At 55.0% G+C, this 16,280-nt stretch overlaps 4 protein-coding genes across 4 annotated transcripts in view; 2 read left to right on the top strand and 2 right to left on the bottom strand.

Annotated features, from left to right (window-relative positions):
• Positions 1–16,280, top strand: part of LOC308181526 (M1-specific T cell receptor alpha chain-like) — a 401,071-nt gene that overhangs the window by 67,172 nt on the left and 317,619 nt on the right. The window lies entirely within an intron of this gene.
• The window catches only part of LOC308181530 (uncharacterized protein), a 70,060-nt gene that overhangs the window by 45,883 nt on the left and 7,897 nt on the right, over positions 1–16,280 (top strand). The window lies entirely within an intron of this gene.
• On the bottom strand, positions 2,991–4,859 carry LOC308181555 (feather keratin Cos2-3-like). The gene has a single exon (XM_080564943.1). It carries the CDS (start codon positions 4,531–4,533, stop codon positions 4,153–4,155), a length of 381 nt encoding a protein of 126 aa, XP_080421069.1. The 5' UTR covers positions 4,534–4,859; the 3' UTR covers positions 2,991–4,152.
• LOC308181535 (feather keratin Cos2-3-like) lies at positions 13,205–16,138 on the bottom strand. The gene has a single exon (XM_080564926.1). The coding sequence runs from the start codon at positions 14,106–14,108 to the stop codon at positions 13,512–13,514; it is 597 nt and encodes a 198-aa protein (XP_080421052.1). The 5' UTR covers positions 14,109–16,138; the 3' UTR covers positions 13,205–13,511.

Below are 16,280 nucleotides of genomic sequence, written 5' to 3'. Positions count from 1 at the left end.
CTGAGCAGAGAGGGCTGACCCCGACTGGCTGACCTGGACCGCAGGGCTCTACTTTCCTCTCTTCCCAGTCTGACAGAATAGGGCAGAGCCTGCTGGGAGATAAGACTCCCCTAGGGGCTGGCTCTCAGCCCCTCAGCCCCAGGGTGAGTAAATTCCTGCCAGCCCATGATAAAGCAGCTTGCTTGGAGCCCTGGCCAGCCCAGCCCAGAGACCCCTAGAAGTAGTTCTGACAGAGATTTGCAGGGTTCTTCTCTCTCTTCAATGAGTCAGTCAATAAACTGGATTTGCATCCCAGCCACCAGGTTACCTCCAGACCTTCAGCCAGTTCCTGTCCAAAGCCTGTGCCTAAGGGACAGAACAAATAGAGCAGCCCTTAGTGCCAAAGGCCCAAGAGCTCTCCATGTTCATCACAGTAAGCAATCAGAGCAAGAGATAAATGAAGACCTACAGCCCACTGAGTTCGTTGATGTCTCCTCAGGGGAGCTGGAGGCATGTGTGATCATCCTCAGCCCCTGCACAGGGAGCAGTGTCATAATGACCAGCTCCTGCGGCAGTGGGGGATTGCATGTCTGGGACAAGCTGGGTGTCCTGTAGGCTGAAAATGCCGAGACCAGGCAAGCTGATGAAGCTTCTTCTGTCTCACAAAGCATGTTGAATGTGGTGTTTTGATGTCCTCAGACTTGAAGAAACTCTTTTGTCTGCTTGCAAGAGCAAGAATTGAAGCAACCTGGAGAAAGAAAAGCTTGGCCGAGGCAGCTCCCAGCAGGGGGCAGCCATGGGCCCTCTTTCCTCTGTGCTCTCGCGGAAGGCAGCACCAGCCTCAGCCTTGTCTCAAATCACTACTGCTGAAATTACAACATGAAACCTCAGTCTGACATCATCCCCTTCTGAAACCTTAGAGCCATGGCAAAGGAGAACAGGACCTTTGGGACTGAATTCATTCTTCTGAGCTTAACAGACCATCCTGGCTGGCACATCATCCTCTCTGTCATTACCTTCTCCTCATCTCTCTGAAGGCTATGGGGAATGGCCCCCCTTTGTCACTGTGGGGAGTGACCAGCCCCCGAAAGAAACTCTGCTTCCTGCTCTCCTTAGGAGCATGGGTGCGGAGGGGGTACCAGGAACACCATTGTCTGTTTCTGCTCTGGTGCTGGGCCCCTTCTGAGCCTGGCCTGTGGGGCTATAATGCTGAGCAAGATCCTTGACTGTATCCAAACACGTTCCCTTTTCCCTTGTCTTTCACTCACCACAAGACATTTCCTGCTTGTGCCTCCCACCCCATCACAGTTCCCATTCTCTGAGGACGTTTCTGTCAATATATATATTCTTTACCAAGCAGTGAATGGCAAGTGAGTTAAGGCACTCAAAAAGGCTCCCCATGGAAGTGGTCACAGCAACAAGCCTGCCTGGAGTCAAGAAGAATTCAGACAACACTCTCAGACCTGTGGTATCATTTGCAGGTAATCCTGCGTGAAGCTAGAGGAGATGGACTTGATGATCCTTGTTTGTCTGTTCTAACTTAGGATATCCTAGAGTTCTGTTATTCTATGGTTTTCAGAGACAACGAGAAGCTATGTGGACAATGTCTTTTTAAAATGTTGTTCTTGTTCTCCTCAGGTAACTTATGCTGCAGGCTGGGAATAGGAAAGATGGAATCAACAAGTTGACCTGTTCTCTAGAAGGATTTTGTCATTTCCAAGACAAAAGTGAATCTCCAAATTGTGAGTGTGCTCCTCCGTCTCAGACTTCAGTGTTAGCCAGGAGACAATTCTGGCTCAGGAGCACCTATTGATTATTGCTGTAACTCTGGCAATAGATGTGTTATGTGTAGAAGGTCTCGGTCCCCGGGTGAGAGCTGGGGCTGGGGCGCAGGCTAAGGCCAGACCCCAGAGAGGCCTGGCTAAAGGCTCCATCCAGTGATGGATCTGGCCATCTAGGAGGCTGGCCAGGCCAGGCTGAAAAGATTAGGCGAGGCCAGGCACAGGCACACATGCAGCAGAGCTGGGGCAGGGCTATGCTAGGCCTGAGCTTGTGCAGAGGCCCCGGGTGAGGGGTCAGTACAGAGCTGGGAGCTGTTGTTGTCGTGGGCTTTGGTGGGCTTGGTTCTGATGCTTGTTGCCCTTGTGCTGCCACTTGAGCCAGCACTGCCTCCCAGAGAACCTGGCCTGTGGAGAGGTCCCCCCATCCTCACACCATGGAGCAATAGCCCCATCCTCCATCTTGGTCCCGTGGCACTGGCAGCATGTACAGTCTGTGTGAAAGCAAAGTACCCCCACACCACAGAGCCCTGAGGTGTGTGCAGATGTGGGAAGGCCCTGGCCTGGTTTTGGGGAGCAGCGGTGCTGCCTGGAGCACAAGGGCCACTTCATCCTCACGGCTCTGGGAATGACAGAGGAGCTTGATGCCTGAGACAAGATCCCCCAGTGTATGCCCTGTGGTTGGGCCAGTGCATGCCCTGTACCATTCAGGGCCCATACACAGATCCTGCTGAGTGCACACTCAGGTCCCATTCTCACTGCTATGTCTCAGCGGACACTGGGATATCTGCACCCACAGAATGTCTTTTCTGGAGCATGGTGGGGTTGTGCCACCTATGGGGCCTCTGAGTTCCAGGGCCTGATGAAAGCTGATCCATGCTTGGGGAAAAGAAAGCAAGACCGAGCAGCCATGAGTTTTTAGGCATCAGTCCCTGTCCTTGCCCTGCCTTCATAAAAAAGGAGCTGGGTTCACAGGGACTGGGGGCTCCAGTGTGTGGCCTGATATGACTGGTAGCAGTACGAACTTGTGGATCCCCACAGCCCTGCACATCTTGGCAACAGCTGGGCCATGCCAGATGCTGTGCTGAAGGGTGACAGGGATGCACAGGGAAGCTCTACCTGCTCTCCATGCCCAGACATGATGCCCATGACCAGGTGGTGGAGGAAAGGTGCTGGAGCATGGTGGGGTTGTGCCACCTATGGGGCCTCTGAGTTCCAGGGCCTGATGAAAGCTGATCCATGCTTGGGGAAAAGAAAGCAAGACCGAGCAGCCATGAGGGCATGTTTGGGCTTCAGTCCCTGTCCTTGCCCTGCCTTCATAAAAAGAGTTGGGTTCACAGGGACTGGGGGCTCCAGTGTGTGACCTGATGTGACTGGTAGTCACATCAGGCAGTACGAACTTGTGGATCGCCTCAGCCCTACACATCTTGGCAACAGCTGGGCCATGCCAGATGCTGTGTTGAAGGGTGATGGGGATGCACAGGGAAGCTCTACCTGCTCTCCATGCCCAGACATGATGCCCATGACCAGGTGGTGGAGGAAAGGTGAAAGTGGAGTAGAGATAGAGGGTCTTCCCCAAGACAATTAACCATTCCCAGTTTCTACAATCCTTTGGGATCATCTTTGTCTGAGCCTCCATCCCCAGCACAGCTCCACCCAAAGCAAGAGGAACACTCTTCCCCAAGAGCTGGGGCCTCCAATGTCAACAGCACTTGTCTAGGCGGAGACGTCACAAGTCACAAGTCAAGGACTGGTGTCCATTGGCTGTGGAAGAACTAGGGATGTCTTCCTCAGCTTCAACAGACAGTGCCTGAAAGATGAATTGCTGCAGTATGTCCTGCATTCCAGTGCCTAGAGGCATAAGGCAGTGCCCTCAACCTATTCCCCACTAAGGAATGGTTTTCTTCCTTGGCCATCTGTATGCAGAGGAAAAGACCACACAGGGACACACTCAGGGTTGCTGCAAATGTTTATCAAGTCTCAGGGGGAAATGAGGTGACTCCAAGAGGAGGCCCCAAGATCGTAGCACAGCAGGAGCAGACAAAAATCTGTTCGGCTTTTCCAATGGCAGACTTGCAACAGGGCATCAATCTACCTGGCCCACAAGTGGAGAGGGGCTAGCAGGTCACTCCAGGCTGGTTTCTGGGGGCCTTACGGAAAGCAGAGGGCAAGAAAGAAAAGAAAGGAAAAGAGTGTGTGGAAAACAGGATAGATATACATCGGCCATGTTGTCATAGAATCCAGGCTGGCCCCTTCCTGCCTGTCTTTACAGGACAAGTCAGAAATGGTCAGCTCCTCTTAAAACAATGGCACAAAGTCTGTTCTTCCGTCCATTTTTGTCCAGCAGCATGTTCTGAGTTCCTAGGGTCCTGGTCTGGGGCACTGTCTGGCATCTTTAGCAGGGGCGGCACCTGCTGCCACAGTAGCGGCTGGTAATACAGGAGAGGTCACAGCACCCAGAGTTGATGGGGACTCCGTCACAGCTGAGGATGCTGCCAACAGCAGCAGAGGTGGAGGATCCCACAACAGTGTTCTGCGGGAAGGAGCTGAGGATGGGGCCGGGCAGGGTCACCACCACAGGAGAGGGCTCAATGACGATGGTGGAGTTCTGGCACTGCCTGACGCAGGGCTCGTTGCAGCTGCTGGCCAGCGGGGTTGGGCCGCAGGGCTGGCACGGCCGGCACTGGTCGTAGCAGGACATGTCTGGGGGCAGGAGGTGCACCTGGGAGAGAGGGCAGGGAGGAAGCAGAACATGGGCATGCATGAGGAAAAGCATGTCACCACACCCTGAGGGAACCAAGGCACAGGCAGTGCTGTGAGCTGGAGGCTGTGCAGGGATGTGCCAGGGCTTTTTGGCCTCACCCTGCCAGAGCCCAAAAAGAACCACCAGAGCCTGGCTACACTCTAGGCTCCAGCCCAGGAGCCATCATACTAAAGGCCCAGTCTTCCTCCATGACAAACCTTCTACCCCTTGACTCTCCCACAACCAGCAGCCCCAAGATTTGGCATGGAACACAGCTGAGAGCAGCTGAAAGGTCCATGTAGTTGAGATCTGCTTTTGGAGAGTGAGGGGGACAAGAAGGGGCTTCACACTCACCTTGTTCCCAAGGAGAAGAAGGCCAGAGAAGTGGATGAGAGAGCACAGACCTGGGCTGGCTTTTATACTGGGCCTTAGCTGCCCCATGTTCAGAGGCATCCCTTGAAGCAGGGACTGTTTTCTGACAAGCTACTCGTGCATGCAAAACATCCCACCTAATGATACGGGATGTGTGTTGCCTTCCTGTGATGCTGCTTTTCATTTCCTGCTTTATGCCCTTTCCCCAAAGAAGGCAGCGTCTGAGTGGCAGGAAGGGAGGCCCAAGTATTTCCAGGCAACACACATCAGTGTGGGCAGAAGACTCAGCTCACGTGCTGGAAGAGTCCAGGAAAGGCAAATGAGGTCAGCTTGGGTGACTCCTTAAGGGCTCTTTGGGGCCCTTTTGGCTACAGCTGACCCAGCTCCTGCCTGTGACCCTACCCCTCCTGACACTGCCCTCAGGGAAAACCTGCTGGCCTGTTTTGCCTCCTCCTGCTCTGACCCAGGGATGTCTGTATAAGGGGAGAGGTTGTGCAGGGCCCTTTCTGGATCCCAAAAGAAAGGCCCAACAGGACATTGTCTGTTTTAGTTAGAAGGAATAAGAACATGAATGTAGACAGAAAGTAAACCTTTCATGTGCAGGTGACCCTGCCTTCTACCAGCATCGGACAGAGCCGGCTGGGTTTTCCCAAGACACACAGTGCAGATCCTGTCCATAGAGAATTCCTTCTTCACTCCCATAACTTCATGCCTTTCATTTATTGTTTTAAAAAATAAATAAAATCGTACACCTCCTCCTTACATGATGCAAGCTTATTTCTGTCATGACACCCACCAGTGATCAGTAGGGGCACTCCAGCACTTTCCCTTACCACTGCTACTCAGGCTAACAAATGGGATTCTCAGGCCTTAAGTGCAAGGCCCAAGAAAGCTGACGTTGTCTTGTCAAGAGCCCTGGCTCCAGTGCCTTCTGCAAGGCTCCCAGTCCACCTCCCCTCTCTACCACATCAAACCATGTACTTTGACCAAATGTTGTCCAGAATCTCTGCTGCACACTGTGTCACGTTCATGCACAGGTTCCTCTCTTGTGGGCACTTGCCTGTACTGGGGCTGCCTGGGACAGAGTTAACATTCCCCACAGCAGCCCCTAGAATGCTGTGCTCTGCGCTTGGAGCTAGAACAGCATTGCCATCACACCAGTGTTGGGGCTATAGTGGAGCAGTGCTGGCACAGCATCAAGACTCTCTCCAAGACCCCCGAAGCCAGGAGGTAGGGGGTGGGCAAGGGGTTGGGAGGGGACATCACCAGGGTAGCTGACCTAAACCAACCAAAGGGATATTCCATAGTCAAACATTCAGCAGTGAAGATGTGAAAGGGGAAGGAAAACCAGGGGTGGGCATATTGAGTCTGTGCTTCCAAACACATTACTTGCTGATGGGAAGTGGAGAATAATTTTCTCCCAATTTGTTTCCAAACAGCCTTTGCTCATTGTTTTTTTTGTTTGTTTGTTTTTTTTTGTTGTTTTTTCTTTTTTCCTTTTTCATTTATTTACATTATCACTATCTCAACTTTTAAGCCCTTTAGCTTAAATCACATTCTCTCCCCACATCTTCCTTTCAGCAGGGGGTGTGAGAGAGCTGTGTGGTGGAGTTTAGTTGGCCATCAGTGTGAAACTACGACAGCCTGTGTGCTGGATTTGTGCAAGTGTCTGTGGGTGCAGTTTTGCATGATTCCACGCAGGTGTGCAAGAGAAGGTGTGTGTTTGTGAGAACTGTGTGGCCCCCCTCACAAGAAAATGGGCTGGTCACCTCAGGGCATTCTCCACTGCTCTGTCCATGAGCTCCAGAGAGCAGCCAGGGCAAGAAGGAACCTGAGAACAGCTGAACAATCACAGAACAAACCCAGCCCAGAAGTGCCCACAGCACACATGATGAAATGCGGCCTTCTGTATCTGTAGCCCACTGCCTCCCGACCCTAGGAAGTTCACTGCCAATTTCAGTCCCCAACAAGAATGGGCCCACAACAGTTTGGATCCTTATTTTAATTCTGTAACACAAGATTCAGAGTGTAAGACTGTGGTGCCAGTCACCCCTCCCTGCTTCTCCAGGCCAGGACACAGCTGCACTCCCCATGGCTAGAGAGTTCAAAAGGATGGTGTTAGCTTTATGTACAGGGAGACAGGCTGAGAAATCCTGCCCTCTTCAAGCAGGCCCTGCCCTACGTAGATCTGCTGCTGGTGCGGTGTCAGTGGTGTCTGGGGTGGGACAGGGGTCCCCCATGGGGAAACCAATGCCACACATACTTCTGTGACTCATGGGCCTGGAGCTGAGTCATGCAGGGGCTGAAACCTTGGGCAGAAGTGGCATTGAACCAGAGGAACATGGGTCCTATTTACCCTGAAGGCGGCCAAGGCCTGGAGCAGATTGCCAAAGAGATGCTAGGGGAGCTCCATCCTTGGAAGAGTTCAGACTTTGCCTGGACTTGATCCTGAGCAACCTGATCTGATGAGACCCGCTCTGAACACAGGGTTGGACTACGTGCGTGCTGGAGGTGCAGCCTGTGATCCTCTGGAGGGTTTCTCAGATGACCTCTCATTCGGACTGCTCAGGAAGCATGGGACAACATGCACAGTCACCACATCTCAGCCTTGGAGGGATGCTGTTGACAGATCACTTTTCCTGTTAATTCCCAATGTGACCCTCGATCACATACCGATATCATTCATGACATCAAAAGTGGGTGGAGGAAACAGCACTCATGCACACTGCTGCTCATGTAAAAAGATGCATGAACTCATGGATGCACTCACAGACACTCCTGGATGCATACTGAAGTATATTTGTGCACACGCAGACAGGTACGTGTTCATACAGCAAAGAAAGCAAATGCTGCTCTCCTGAACTCCAGGGTTCTGATCTCACTTTCTCCTGTCTCTGAAGGAACATCCTGGCTTGCTGAGGCCCTGCTGTGTTTTTCCTCAGAAGATATCAAGAGGTGGAAGACCATGAGTCCTGAGCAGCAACTCCATCTCCTCCTTCCTCCTGCCCCTGGTATCTTCCCACAGGGGTGAGGGGAAGGTCTACAGAGTGGTTTCTTTTGTTGCTGCTGGGTTTGGCTGAGAGCTGAGAGCTACTGCTCTTCATTCTGGACTCAGCCATCTACCTCTTGATCCAGACTGGGAATACACTCATGATGGTGGAGCCCAACCAGCCCTTGCATCGTTCCATGTAGTTTATCTTTGGAAACCTCCCATTCACTGACATGTGCCACGTCTTGGTCAGGATGCCTCTTATGCTTTTAGATGCCTTCTCTGCAGATAGGACAATTTACTTTTCCAGCTGTGTGCTCTGGCTCCTCTGCCTCCACTAGTGGGCCTAAACTGGGATGTCCTCTTCTCACTCATGACCTAGGACCAAGCTGTGTGCATCTGCCACCCACTGCAGTACTCCAGTCTGGTGGGAGGCCTGTGGTCTGAGCTCCTGCTCCCTTCCTTGGCACAAGTGGCGCTCACCCTTCGTTTGCCCTGCTCTGGCCCTACACAATCACAGCTTCTTCTGGGATTCGCTCTCTCTCATGCAGATGGCTTCTGCAGAGAGCTGGCTACATTTCCTCCTCTATACCCACCCCATTGACAATGTCTCCCTCAACAAAATGGTGTCCATCTTCTCCAGGGCTGTGATGCCCCTGCTCCATGCACCAATCTACAGCCTAAGGACTGAAAAGGTAAAGGAAGCCATGGGAAACCTGAGAAACAGAGGGAGGTTGTTTGTTTGTTTCCTCTGCTGTGTTCTCTGTCTCTGCTTTCAGGGCCATGCCCTTTTCTCTACTCTCCAGCAATGGAGGTCTTGGGGAAGCTGCCATCACTGCTTCCACAGCAGCCCTTATTTTCTTTCTTAGCTTTCAGCTATTCCCTCCTTGTTTCCTAACCTAGAAGCAGCCCTTCAGCACTTGCGAGGGGGGCAGAGAGAAAGAACAGTAGGAAGCTGGAAAACACACACAGAGATACAAACCTGACTGACAGATGATGAGGGAGGCAGTGAGGAGACCAAATGTGGGCAGTCACGCCATTTGGGGGGCGTACACGGGGCTGTGGACATGTTTATGCCAGTGAGGTTATCAGATTGGGGACCTTCTCAATTGGGATTCTAAGAAAAGAGGAGGCATTCAACAAGCAAACAGAGACCAAGACCAGAGAAGACAAACACAGAGGCAATGACAAGAGACAAACCTCACCATTCACACCAGTTGTTGGCCTATCAAGAAGCCACAGGTGCCACTGCCAGGAAGATCAGCCTGGGCCTTGCACCTCCTCCAGCTGAGGGCCAGGACACAGGCTGGGATGGGTGCAGGACAGACCTATTCAATGCCATGAGGGGACATGCAGGGCAAGGGGAGCCAGGAGGAGCACACGAGGGCAGACAGAGCAAGGTGTAAAAGGGGCTGCTCCATGCACTTGTGTGGCTGGGCCCTGCACCTGAGCACCGCCGTCTGTCCTGTCCTCTTCTGGAATCTTTCCTTACCTCTGCGTAATCTCGCTCTGTCCCATGTGCATGTGTGCTGCAAGGAGAAAGTGCCAGCTGCTGGTGGAGCAGCAGGAGTGGATTTGGCACCAGGTGCTGGAGTCAGACTGGGGGCAAGGTCGCCCTTGGTCTGTGCTGTCAGCTGCTGGAGCCAGGGGGTCCCTGTGAAGCGCCTGGAGCAGGGGAAGCGGGTCTCAGACTCCAGGCAAATGTGGCAGGAGGCTTTTGGGTCTCCAAAAGCAGCTACTGGGGGTACCGGCCTGGGTGTATAGTCCTCAAATGCGGTGTGCATGACCTTGTCTGTGTGTCTCCCGGATATGTGCTCAGCTTCGATACCATTCGAGCTGCCGGCAGTGCCGGCCACAGCTGGGGAACCAGTGCTTCTTATCACCACACTACCAGGCCCAGTCTAGCCCGGCCCGCTGCCCTCCACCTGCCCCTCCTGCTGGGGACGCTGCAGACGGGCAGCTGCTGTCTCCACTCCCTCTCCCCCTCCCCCTCCCTTCCCCTCCCCTCTCCTATCCCGTGCCGAAGGAGCTGCCTCAGCCTTTCCCCGCACTCGCCTCCGCGTCCCGGGCTGGGCTGCAGGACGGGCAGAGCCCCGCTGGCAGCAGCCCAAGCCCTGCCCGCCCCCAGGCGCCCAGCACTCGCAGCCCGGGCCAGCCCCCGAGCGGCCCCGGGGCGGAGCTGGCGGCGCCGGGCGGCGGCGGCGGGGAGGAGGCGCCGCGGGCGGAGCAGAGCCGGGGCTGGCGGGGGCAGCGCGGCGCGGGCGGCGGAGCGGCGGGATGCGGCAGGGCCGGGCCGCAGGGCTGGCGGGGCTGGCCGCGGTGCTCCTGGGTGCGCGGGGCTGCCGGCGGCGGGGCCGGGACGGGGGCTGCGGGGGGCCGGGGCTGCCCTCGCTGCTGGCCCGCCGGCTTCTCACGGACCTCGCTCCCCTCTGTCCTCCCTCTGCAGCCGTCCCGTCTGCCTCCAGCGAGCTCAGCCGGCCGTTCCCTCCCACCTTGCCTTGCTCCCTGCCTTCCTCCTCTCCTTTCGGCACACCCCCACTCGTTCCTGCCTGCTTCCCTTCTCCTCCTGGCTCGGCTCGGACCCTCCTTCCAAACAGCCCTGCTCCGACCTGGTCCCCAAATAACCATTCCCGGAGAAATGCCTTTGTGTGCTTTCTTCTGAGAAAATGCCCCCATCAGCTGTCAACCGTTTTCGTCTTCCCTCCCCCCACATGACAATTTCAGTAGCAGAAAAGCCCTTTTCTGAGTTTTCTCCTCCTTTTCTTCTTGGCAGTGGCTACAGGCAGAGCCCAGGTGCAGCAGGAGCCACGGGCAGAGACCACCGAGGGCACTGGCGTCAACATCATCTGCTCACACCCCAACATCCAGTCAAACGAGTACATCTATTGGTACCGTCAGTTCCCGGTCGGAGGACCCGCACTCCTCGTGTGGGCTTATAGTGGGTCCAAAGATGTGACGGACCCGGCAGGGCGGCTATCGGTGGCAGCAGACCGCCGGTCCAGCGCCCTGTGGCTCGCCCAGCCCCGGCTTCGGGACGCGGCGGTGTATTACTGCGCCCTGAGAGCCACGGGGAGAGGAGCCGGGGCTGCGGCCGGGCAGGAACCGTGGCGGGCGGGGCCGGGCGTGTGTGGCGGGGGCGAGGCAGGGGCACAGCCCCCAGGGGGCGCTGCCGCTCCGCCCGCCGGGACCACCTCGCCCCGCAGCCCCGGGGGTTCCCCCGCCAGCCCGGCCCCTCCAAGGCACTCCAGTTCTGCTGAGGGTCTGGAGCCTGGGTGTAGCTGAACGGAGATGGCACCAGCCTGGCAGAGACGTGTCCAGGGAAGAGGCACCGAAACACAGCTCCTTTCTCCTGAGTCCTCCTTTTCCTCACGCTGCAACTATCACCCTCTGGTACTGCCAACAGTTTGGGTCCTTGGTTTAATTCAAGGTAACAATGTTTGGAGTGCCTCAGCGTGGCTGTCCATCGATGACCTTGGGATGTATAGGAGAAGCAGACTGCTGTGAGGCTCCTGATAGTGCCTGTCAGTGGGGGATTTCCACCCCTGGACACTGCCAGGTCCTCCTGGGAGTCAGTGCCGGAGCCAGGCCCATCTCCTCATACCTGTCTATAAAGGCCTGCCAGCATTGTCTCAGAAATGCATCGCAGAGGGGACAGATTCCCATCCAGCCCATGTCAGGCTGGTTCTCCTGAAGGCAAAGGGGCAGCTCCACATTAGAGATTTCACAGCAAAGGGGACTGCTCAGCTTAGTGGGTGTCTCATCCAAGCTAAGCTGCCTTGTGCAAACAGAAGCAGATCCCACCCACAGTTTTATCCATTTTCCAATGACACGTGCCCAGACCTTCACCCAAGGTTGACATACTGTCTCCTGGGGCATTGAAGGTAGGGAATAAACAGTAGGGCAATTAAGAAACCAATGTCTCCAGGAACTACCAGTCCTGTATTGAGTTGCAACACAGGCCAAGCCCTTCCAGGGAAATGGGCCATCCCAACAAACGGGATTACCCCAGCACACCTTTGGCTCTTCTCTCTTGCCTGCATGGTTGATTCCTTCTGGACATGACAAGGCTGTATCAAGCAGGGCCATACGTGGATCTCTAAGGAAACAGCTCTGTAATCGAGCAGGGACAGGGTGCCCTGCTGATGGGAGCTGTTACAGAGGTAACCAGGCTCTAATGAGAAACTGCAGACATCAGGGGGCTGCAAAGCACTGACAGGAAAAATGTCTGCCAGCAGTCGAACTGGGCCTGGAAACAATGGGCATCCTTGAAGTGCAGCTGGGCACCAGAGCACTGCAAACATCCTGAAGATAGCCTCTACATAACGGAAAGAAGAAACAGAGAAACAACCTCTTGCTTGAGCAGGAGCAAAACAAACGGTCAGGAAAAGTGGAAAGGAATGTGAGGAAGTCCCTGTGAGTGCAGGTCCTGGGCCTGAGGAAAGCTGCTGCATGGTTGGGGGCAAGTGGGCAGCACAGAGCAGCGTGGGGGCATGCAAACTGCTTGCTGTCTTTGCACTGAGCCAGCCCATGGGGGTGCAGGGTCCTCAGGGACTGGAGATTGCCGCGTATGGTCCATTACGGCTAACACCAATGCTGACTTGTGAAGGGGGTCAGTCCTGCATGTGTGCCACCACCTGGGCCCTGCCAAGTGCTGTGCTGGGGGCAGTTGGGCCTCATGGGACACATGTTCCTGCCGCACATGCCCATGTGTGCTGGCCATAGCCCCGAGGTGGGGCAAAAGAGGGGAGATGAAGGTGGAGTAGAAGCGGTGGGGCATCCCTGCACTTATTCCACCCATTCCCCACATCTGTCATCCATCTTCTGTCCCCACCTGCTTACCCAGCACAGCACTGTCCTGAGCAAGAGGAAGCCCGTTCCTAAGAGCCTGCAGGGTGCTCAGCCTCCACAGCCTCCCACAGACTCATAGCTTTTCCCGTGAGGACAGCAGAGGTTGTGCTCTCTGTTTGCAGGACAGGGGGAGCTGTGGGCAGAGACGCTGCAAGGCAAGGGTAGATTGCCCCTTGCTCTGTGAAAGCCAGGGATGTCTTCTTCAGCTGCAAGGGGCAGTGCCCAAGAGAGGACTCTCTGCAGCGTGTCGCAACCTCCCATTCTTCTGGGGGTGGGGAAGAGGCTCCTTAAACACCCATCTTGTACCCAGCAAGGGCAAAACCATTCTCCCTGGCAGCTCAGGAGGGCATACACGGAGGGAAAATAACATCTACAGCCAAGGCTGGGATGCAGAAATCTTTAATGAGTGTACAGAGGAAAAGCAGGTCACTCTGAGCAGTCCCCTCAGTGCAGGGATCACCAGGACCAACTGAGAGACAGCGTCCCTTGCCCATGGCGCAGATCATGCAGGGCATGTGTCTGCTGTTACCGCAGTGGGAGGGCGGTCTCTGAGGAGCCCCACAGCCCATGGGAGAAGAAGAACACAAAGAAAAGGGAGAGAAGGAGGTAGGTGGAGGGATGGAAGGAGAGACATGGGGCATGTTTTGAGAAATCTCGGGGTAGCCTCTGGTCTGGCTCCTGCCAATGTCTGCCAGAGGAGGTGAGGAAAGTCAGTCATTCTGCAAGCAAGGGCCTGAAGATTCCTCCTTCTATTGTCCAGCACCATGGTCGTGCTGGAACCCCAGGGCCATGGCCAGTGGCTTTAGCAGGGCAGGCACCTTCTGCCACAGTAGCGGCTGGAAATGCCCGAGAGGTCACAGCAGCCAGAGGTGATGGGGACTCCGTCACAGCTGAGGATGCTGCCAACGGCAGCAGAGGTGGAGGATCCCACAACGGTGTTCTGCGGGAAGGAGCTGAGGATGGGTCCGGGCAGGGTCACCACCACAGGAGAGGGCTCAATGACGACGGTGGAGTTCTGGCACTGCCTGACGCAGGGCTCGTTGCAGCTGCTGGCCAGTGGGGTCGGGCCACAGGGCCGGCATGGCAGGCACTGGTTGTAGCAGGACATGTCTTGGGGCTGGAGATGCACCTGGGAGAGAGGGCAGAGAGGAAGCAGAGCGCGTGGGTAGGTGAGGAGCAGCCCTGTTACCCAAAACAAAGGAGCCAAGACGACTGCTGAGGGTGGATTGGGAGGCTCTGCCAGGAGGCTCATGGTCTTCATCGCTTTGTCCTGACAGGGCCCTTCAAAGAGCAGCCTGAACCAATGAGACAATCCTGTAGAGCGTAATCCAAAAAGCTGCCTCAGCACCATGTCCCAGCCTCTCTCTACACAGAATGTCTCCCTCCACCCCTCTCCCATGGCAAGGAACTCCAAGGCCCAGCATAGCACTGAACCACCATCAGATGTGATGTCTATTGATGCAAGATCCCTTCTAGTTCAGAAGAGGAGGAGAGAGGGCTTCAGACTCACCTGGTTCCCAAGGAGGAGGAGGCGAGAGAATTGGATGAGAGAGCAGGGAGCTGGGCTGCCTTTTATACTGGTACTTCATTGCTGCAGGCCCAGGGGCACCCTTGGCAGAGGTAACAATTTTCTGACAAGCTCATCTTGAATGCAAACCATTCCAACAAATGTTATGGTCTGTGTGTTGGTTTCCTGCACTGCTGCCTTTTCATTTCCAGATCTAGGCCATGGCCATTCCACAGCAATGGTTTCTTTAAAGTGCTGGGATGAAATGTCCAAGGATTTCTAGGGCAGGAATGCATCAGTGAGGGCAGAAGACTCACCGGAAGTGCTGGACGGGTCCCCTCTGATCATCTTCATGGCTCTCCTCTGGACCCACTCTAACAGGTCTATATCTTTCTCATGCTGGGGGCCCCAAAGCTGAACACAGCACTCCAGGTGGGGTCTCAGTGAAGCAGAGCAGAGATAAGCTCTCTAATCTAATTAGAGCAGATTGAGCTCTCCTAACTTACTCATCAGACAATGTCTCTGTGTTGTTTCCATGTTACCTGTCCTTGCTCCCACCCTCTATGGCCTTCTCTGTCATGTTTGAGTTTAGCCAGTTGCTCCATGTTCATCCACGCAGGTCTCCTGGCATTTTGCCTCACTCTGTCTTTGTTGGGATGCATCGCTCCTGAGCTTGGAGGAGGTGATCCTTGAATATTAACCAGCCTTCTTGGGCCCATCTCCCCTTCACAGCTTTGTATCATGGTACACTGCCAAGCAGATGTCTGAGCAGGCCAAAGTCTGCTCTCCAGAAGTCCAGTGCATGAAGTCTGTTGTGCTTCCTCCTCGCTGTGCTCAGGATCATCAATTCCACTATTTCACAGTCACTGCAGCCAAGGCTGCCCTTGAGCTTCACATTCCCACCAGCCCCAGCTGCTATGAGAACAAGGTCCAGAATATAGCACCTCTCCTCATAGGCTCACCTTGTGCAGTCACCTGAGGGCCTGCTTGCTTGTGTTCACACATCTGCTCTTGTCTTGTGACAACCTGTGTGCAGCTGGCTCTGTGTGAACGCATGTGGGTGCACAGATTTGTGCATGGCTCCATGCAGCTATAGATGAGCACGTGCGTGTGTCCTTGTTTCCCCTTTATCCCGAGGGAATGTGCACAGTGTGAGCACTCTCCCCTGCTCTGTGCATGAGTCCTGAAGGGGAGCAGGTTCCCAGGGTCAGAAGGAGCCTGAGAGCCGCTGAACGGAGATGGCACCAGCCTGGCAGAGATGTGTCCAGGGAAGAGGCACTGAAACACAGCTCCTTTCTCCTGAGCCCTCCTTTTCCTCACGCTGCAACAATCACCCTCTGGTACTGCCAACTTCAGGCCCCAACAAGGACCGTATCAGGACAGTTTGGGTCCTTGGTTTAATTCAGGGTAACAATGTTTGGAGTGCCTCAGCGAGGCTGTCCATCGATGACCTTGGGATGTATAGGAGAAGCAGACTGCTGTGAGGCTCCTGATAGTGCCTGTCAGTGAGGGATTTCCACCCCTGGACACTGCCAGGTCCTCCTGGGAGTCAGTGCCGGAGCCAGGCCCATCTCCTCACACCTGTCTATAAAGACCTGCCAGCATTGTCTCAGAAATGCATCGCAGAGGGCACAGATTCCCATCCAGCCCACGTCAGGCTGGTTCTCCTGACGGCACAGGGGCAGCTGTCGCTCCTCCCTGTGTGGGATTTCACAGCAAAGGGATCACACAGTGCCAAGAGTAAACTGATCCCCCCCTTGTGCCAGACAAATGCTAAGCATTTGGAGTGCTTCAGCATGGCTGACCATCAAACACCATGTTCATAGTTCCTGGGAGCCCTTCCAAGGGGCCCTGACCAGCAGCTTTGGCATGCAGGGCACCTTCTGCCTGAGTAGCAGCTGGCAATGCCAGAGGCATCCAGTCCTGCTGACTGCTTTCATTAAGGCCAAGAGCAGTCAGAAGGAGGGCACCCTTGGCCAGTTTGTGCATGGTCCCCAACCGGGGCACACAGGTGGTGACAGCGTAGGTCACAAGGGGGCTTCGGAGAATGCAGGAAGGCTGGAG

Source organism: Anser brachyrhynchus (assembly GCF_964034855.1).
Source record: "Anser brachyrhynchus genome assembly, chromosome: 22".
Taxonomy (NCBI): domain Eukaryota; kingdom Metazoa; phylum Chordata; class Aves; order Anseriformes; family Anatidae; genus Anser; species Anser brachyrhynchus.
The sequence above is the reverse complement of the archived record's forward strand: the minus strand, read 5'-3'. Positions and strand labels throughout refer to the sequence as shown.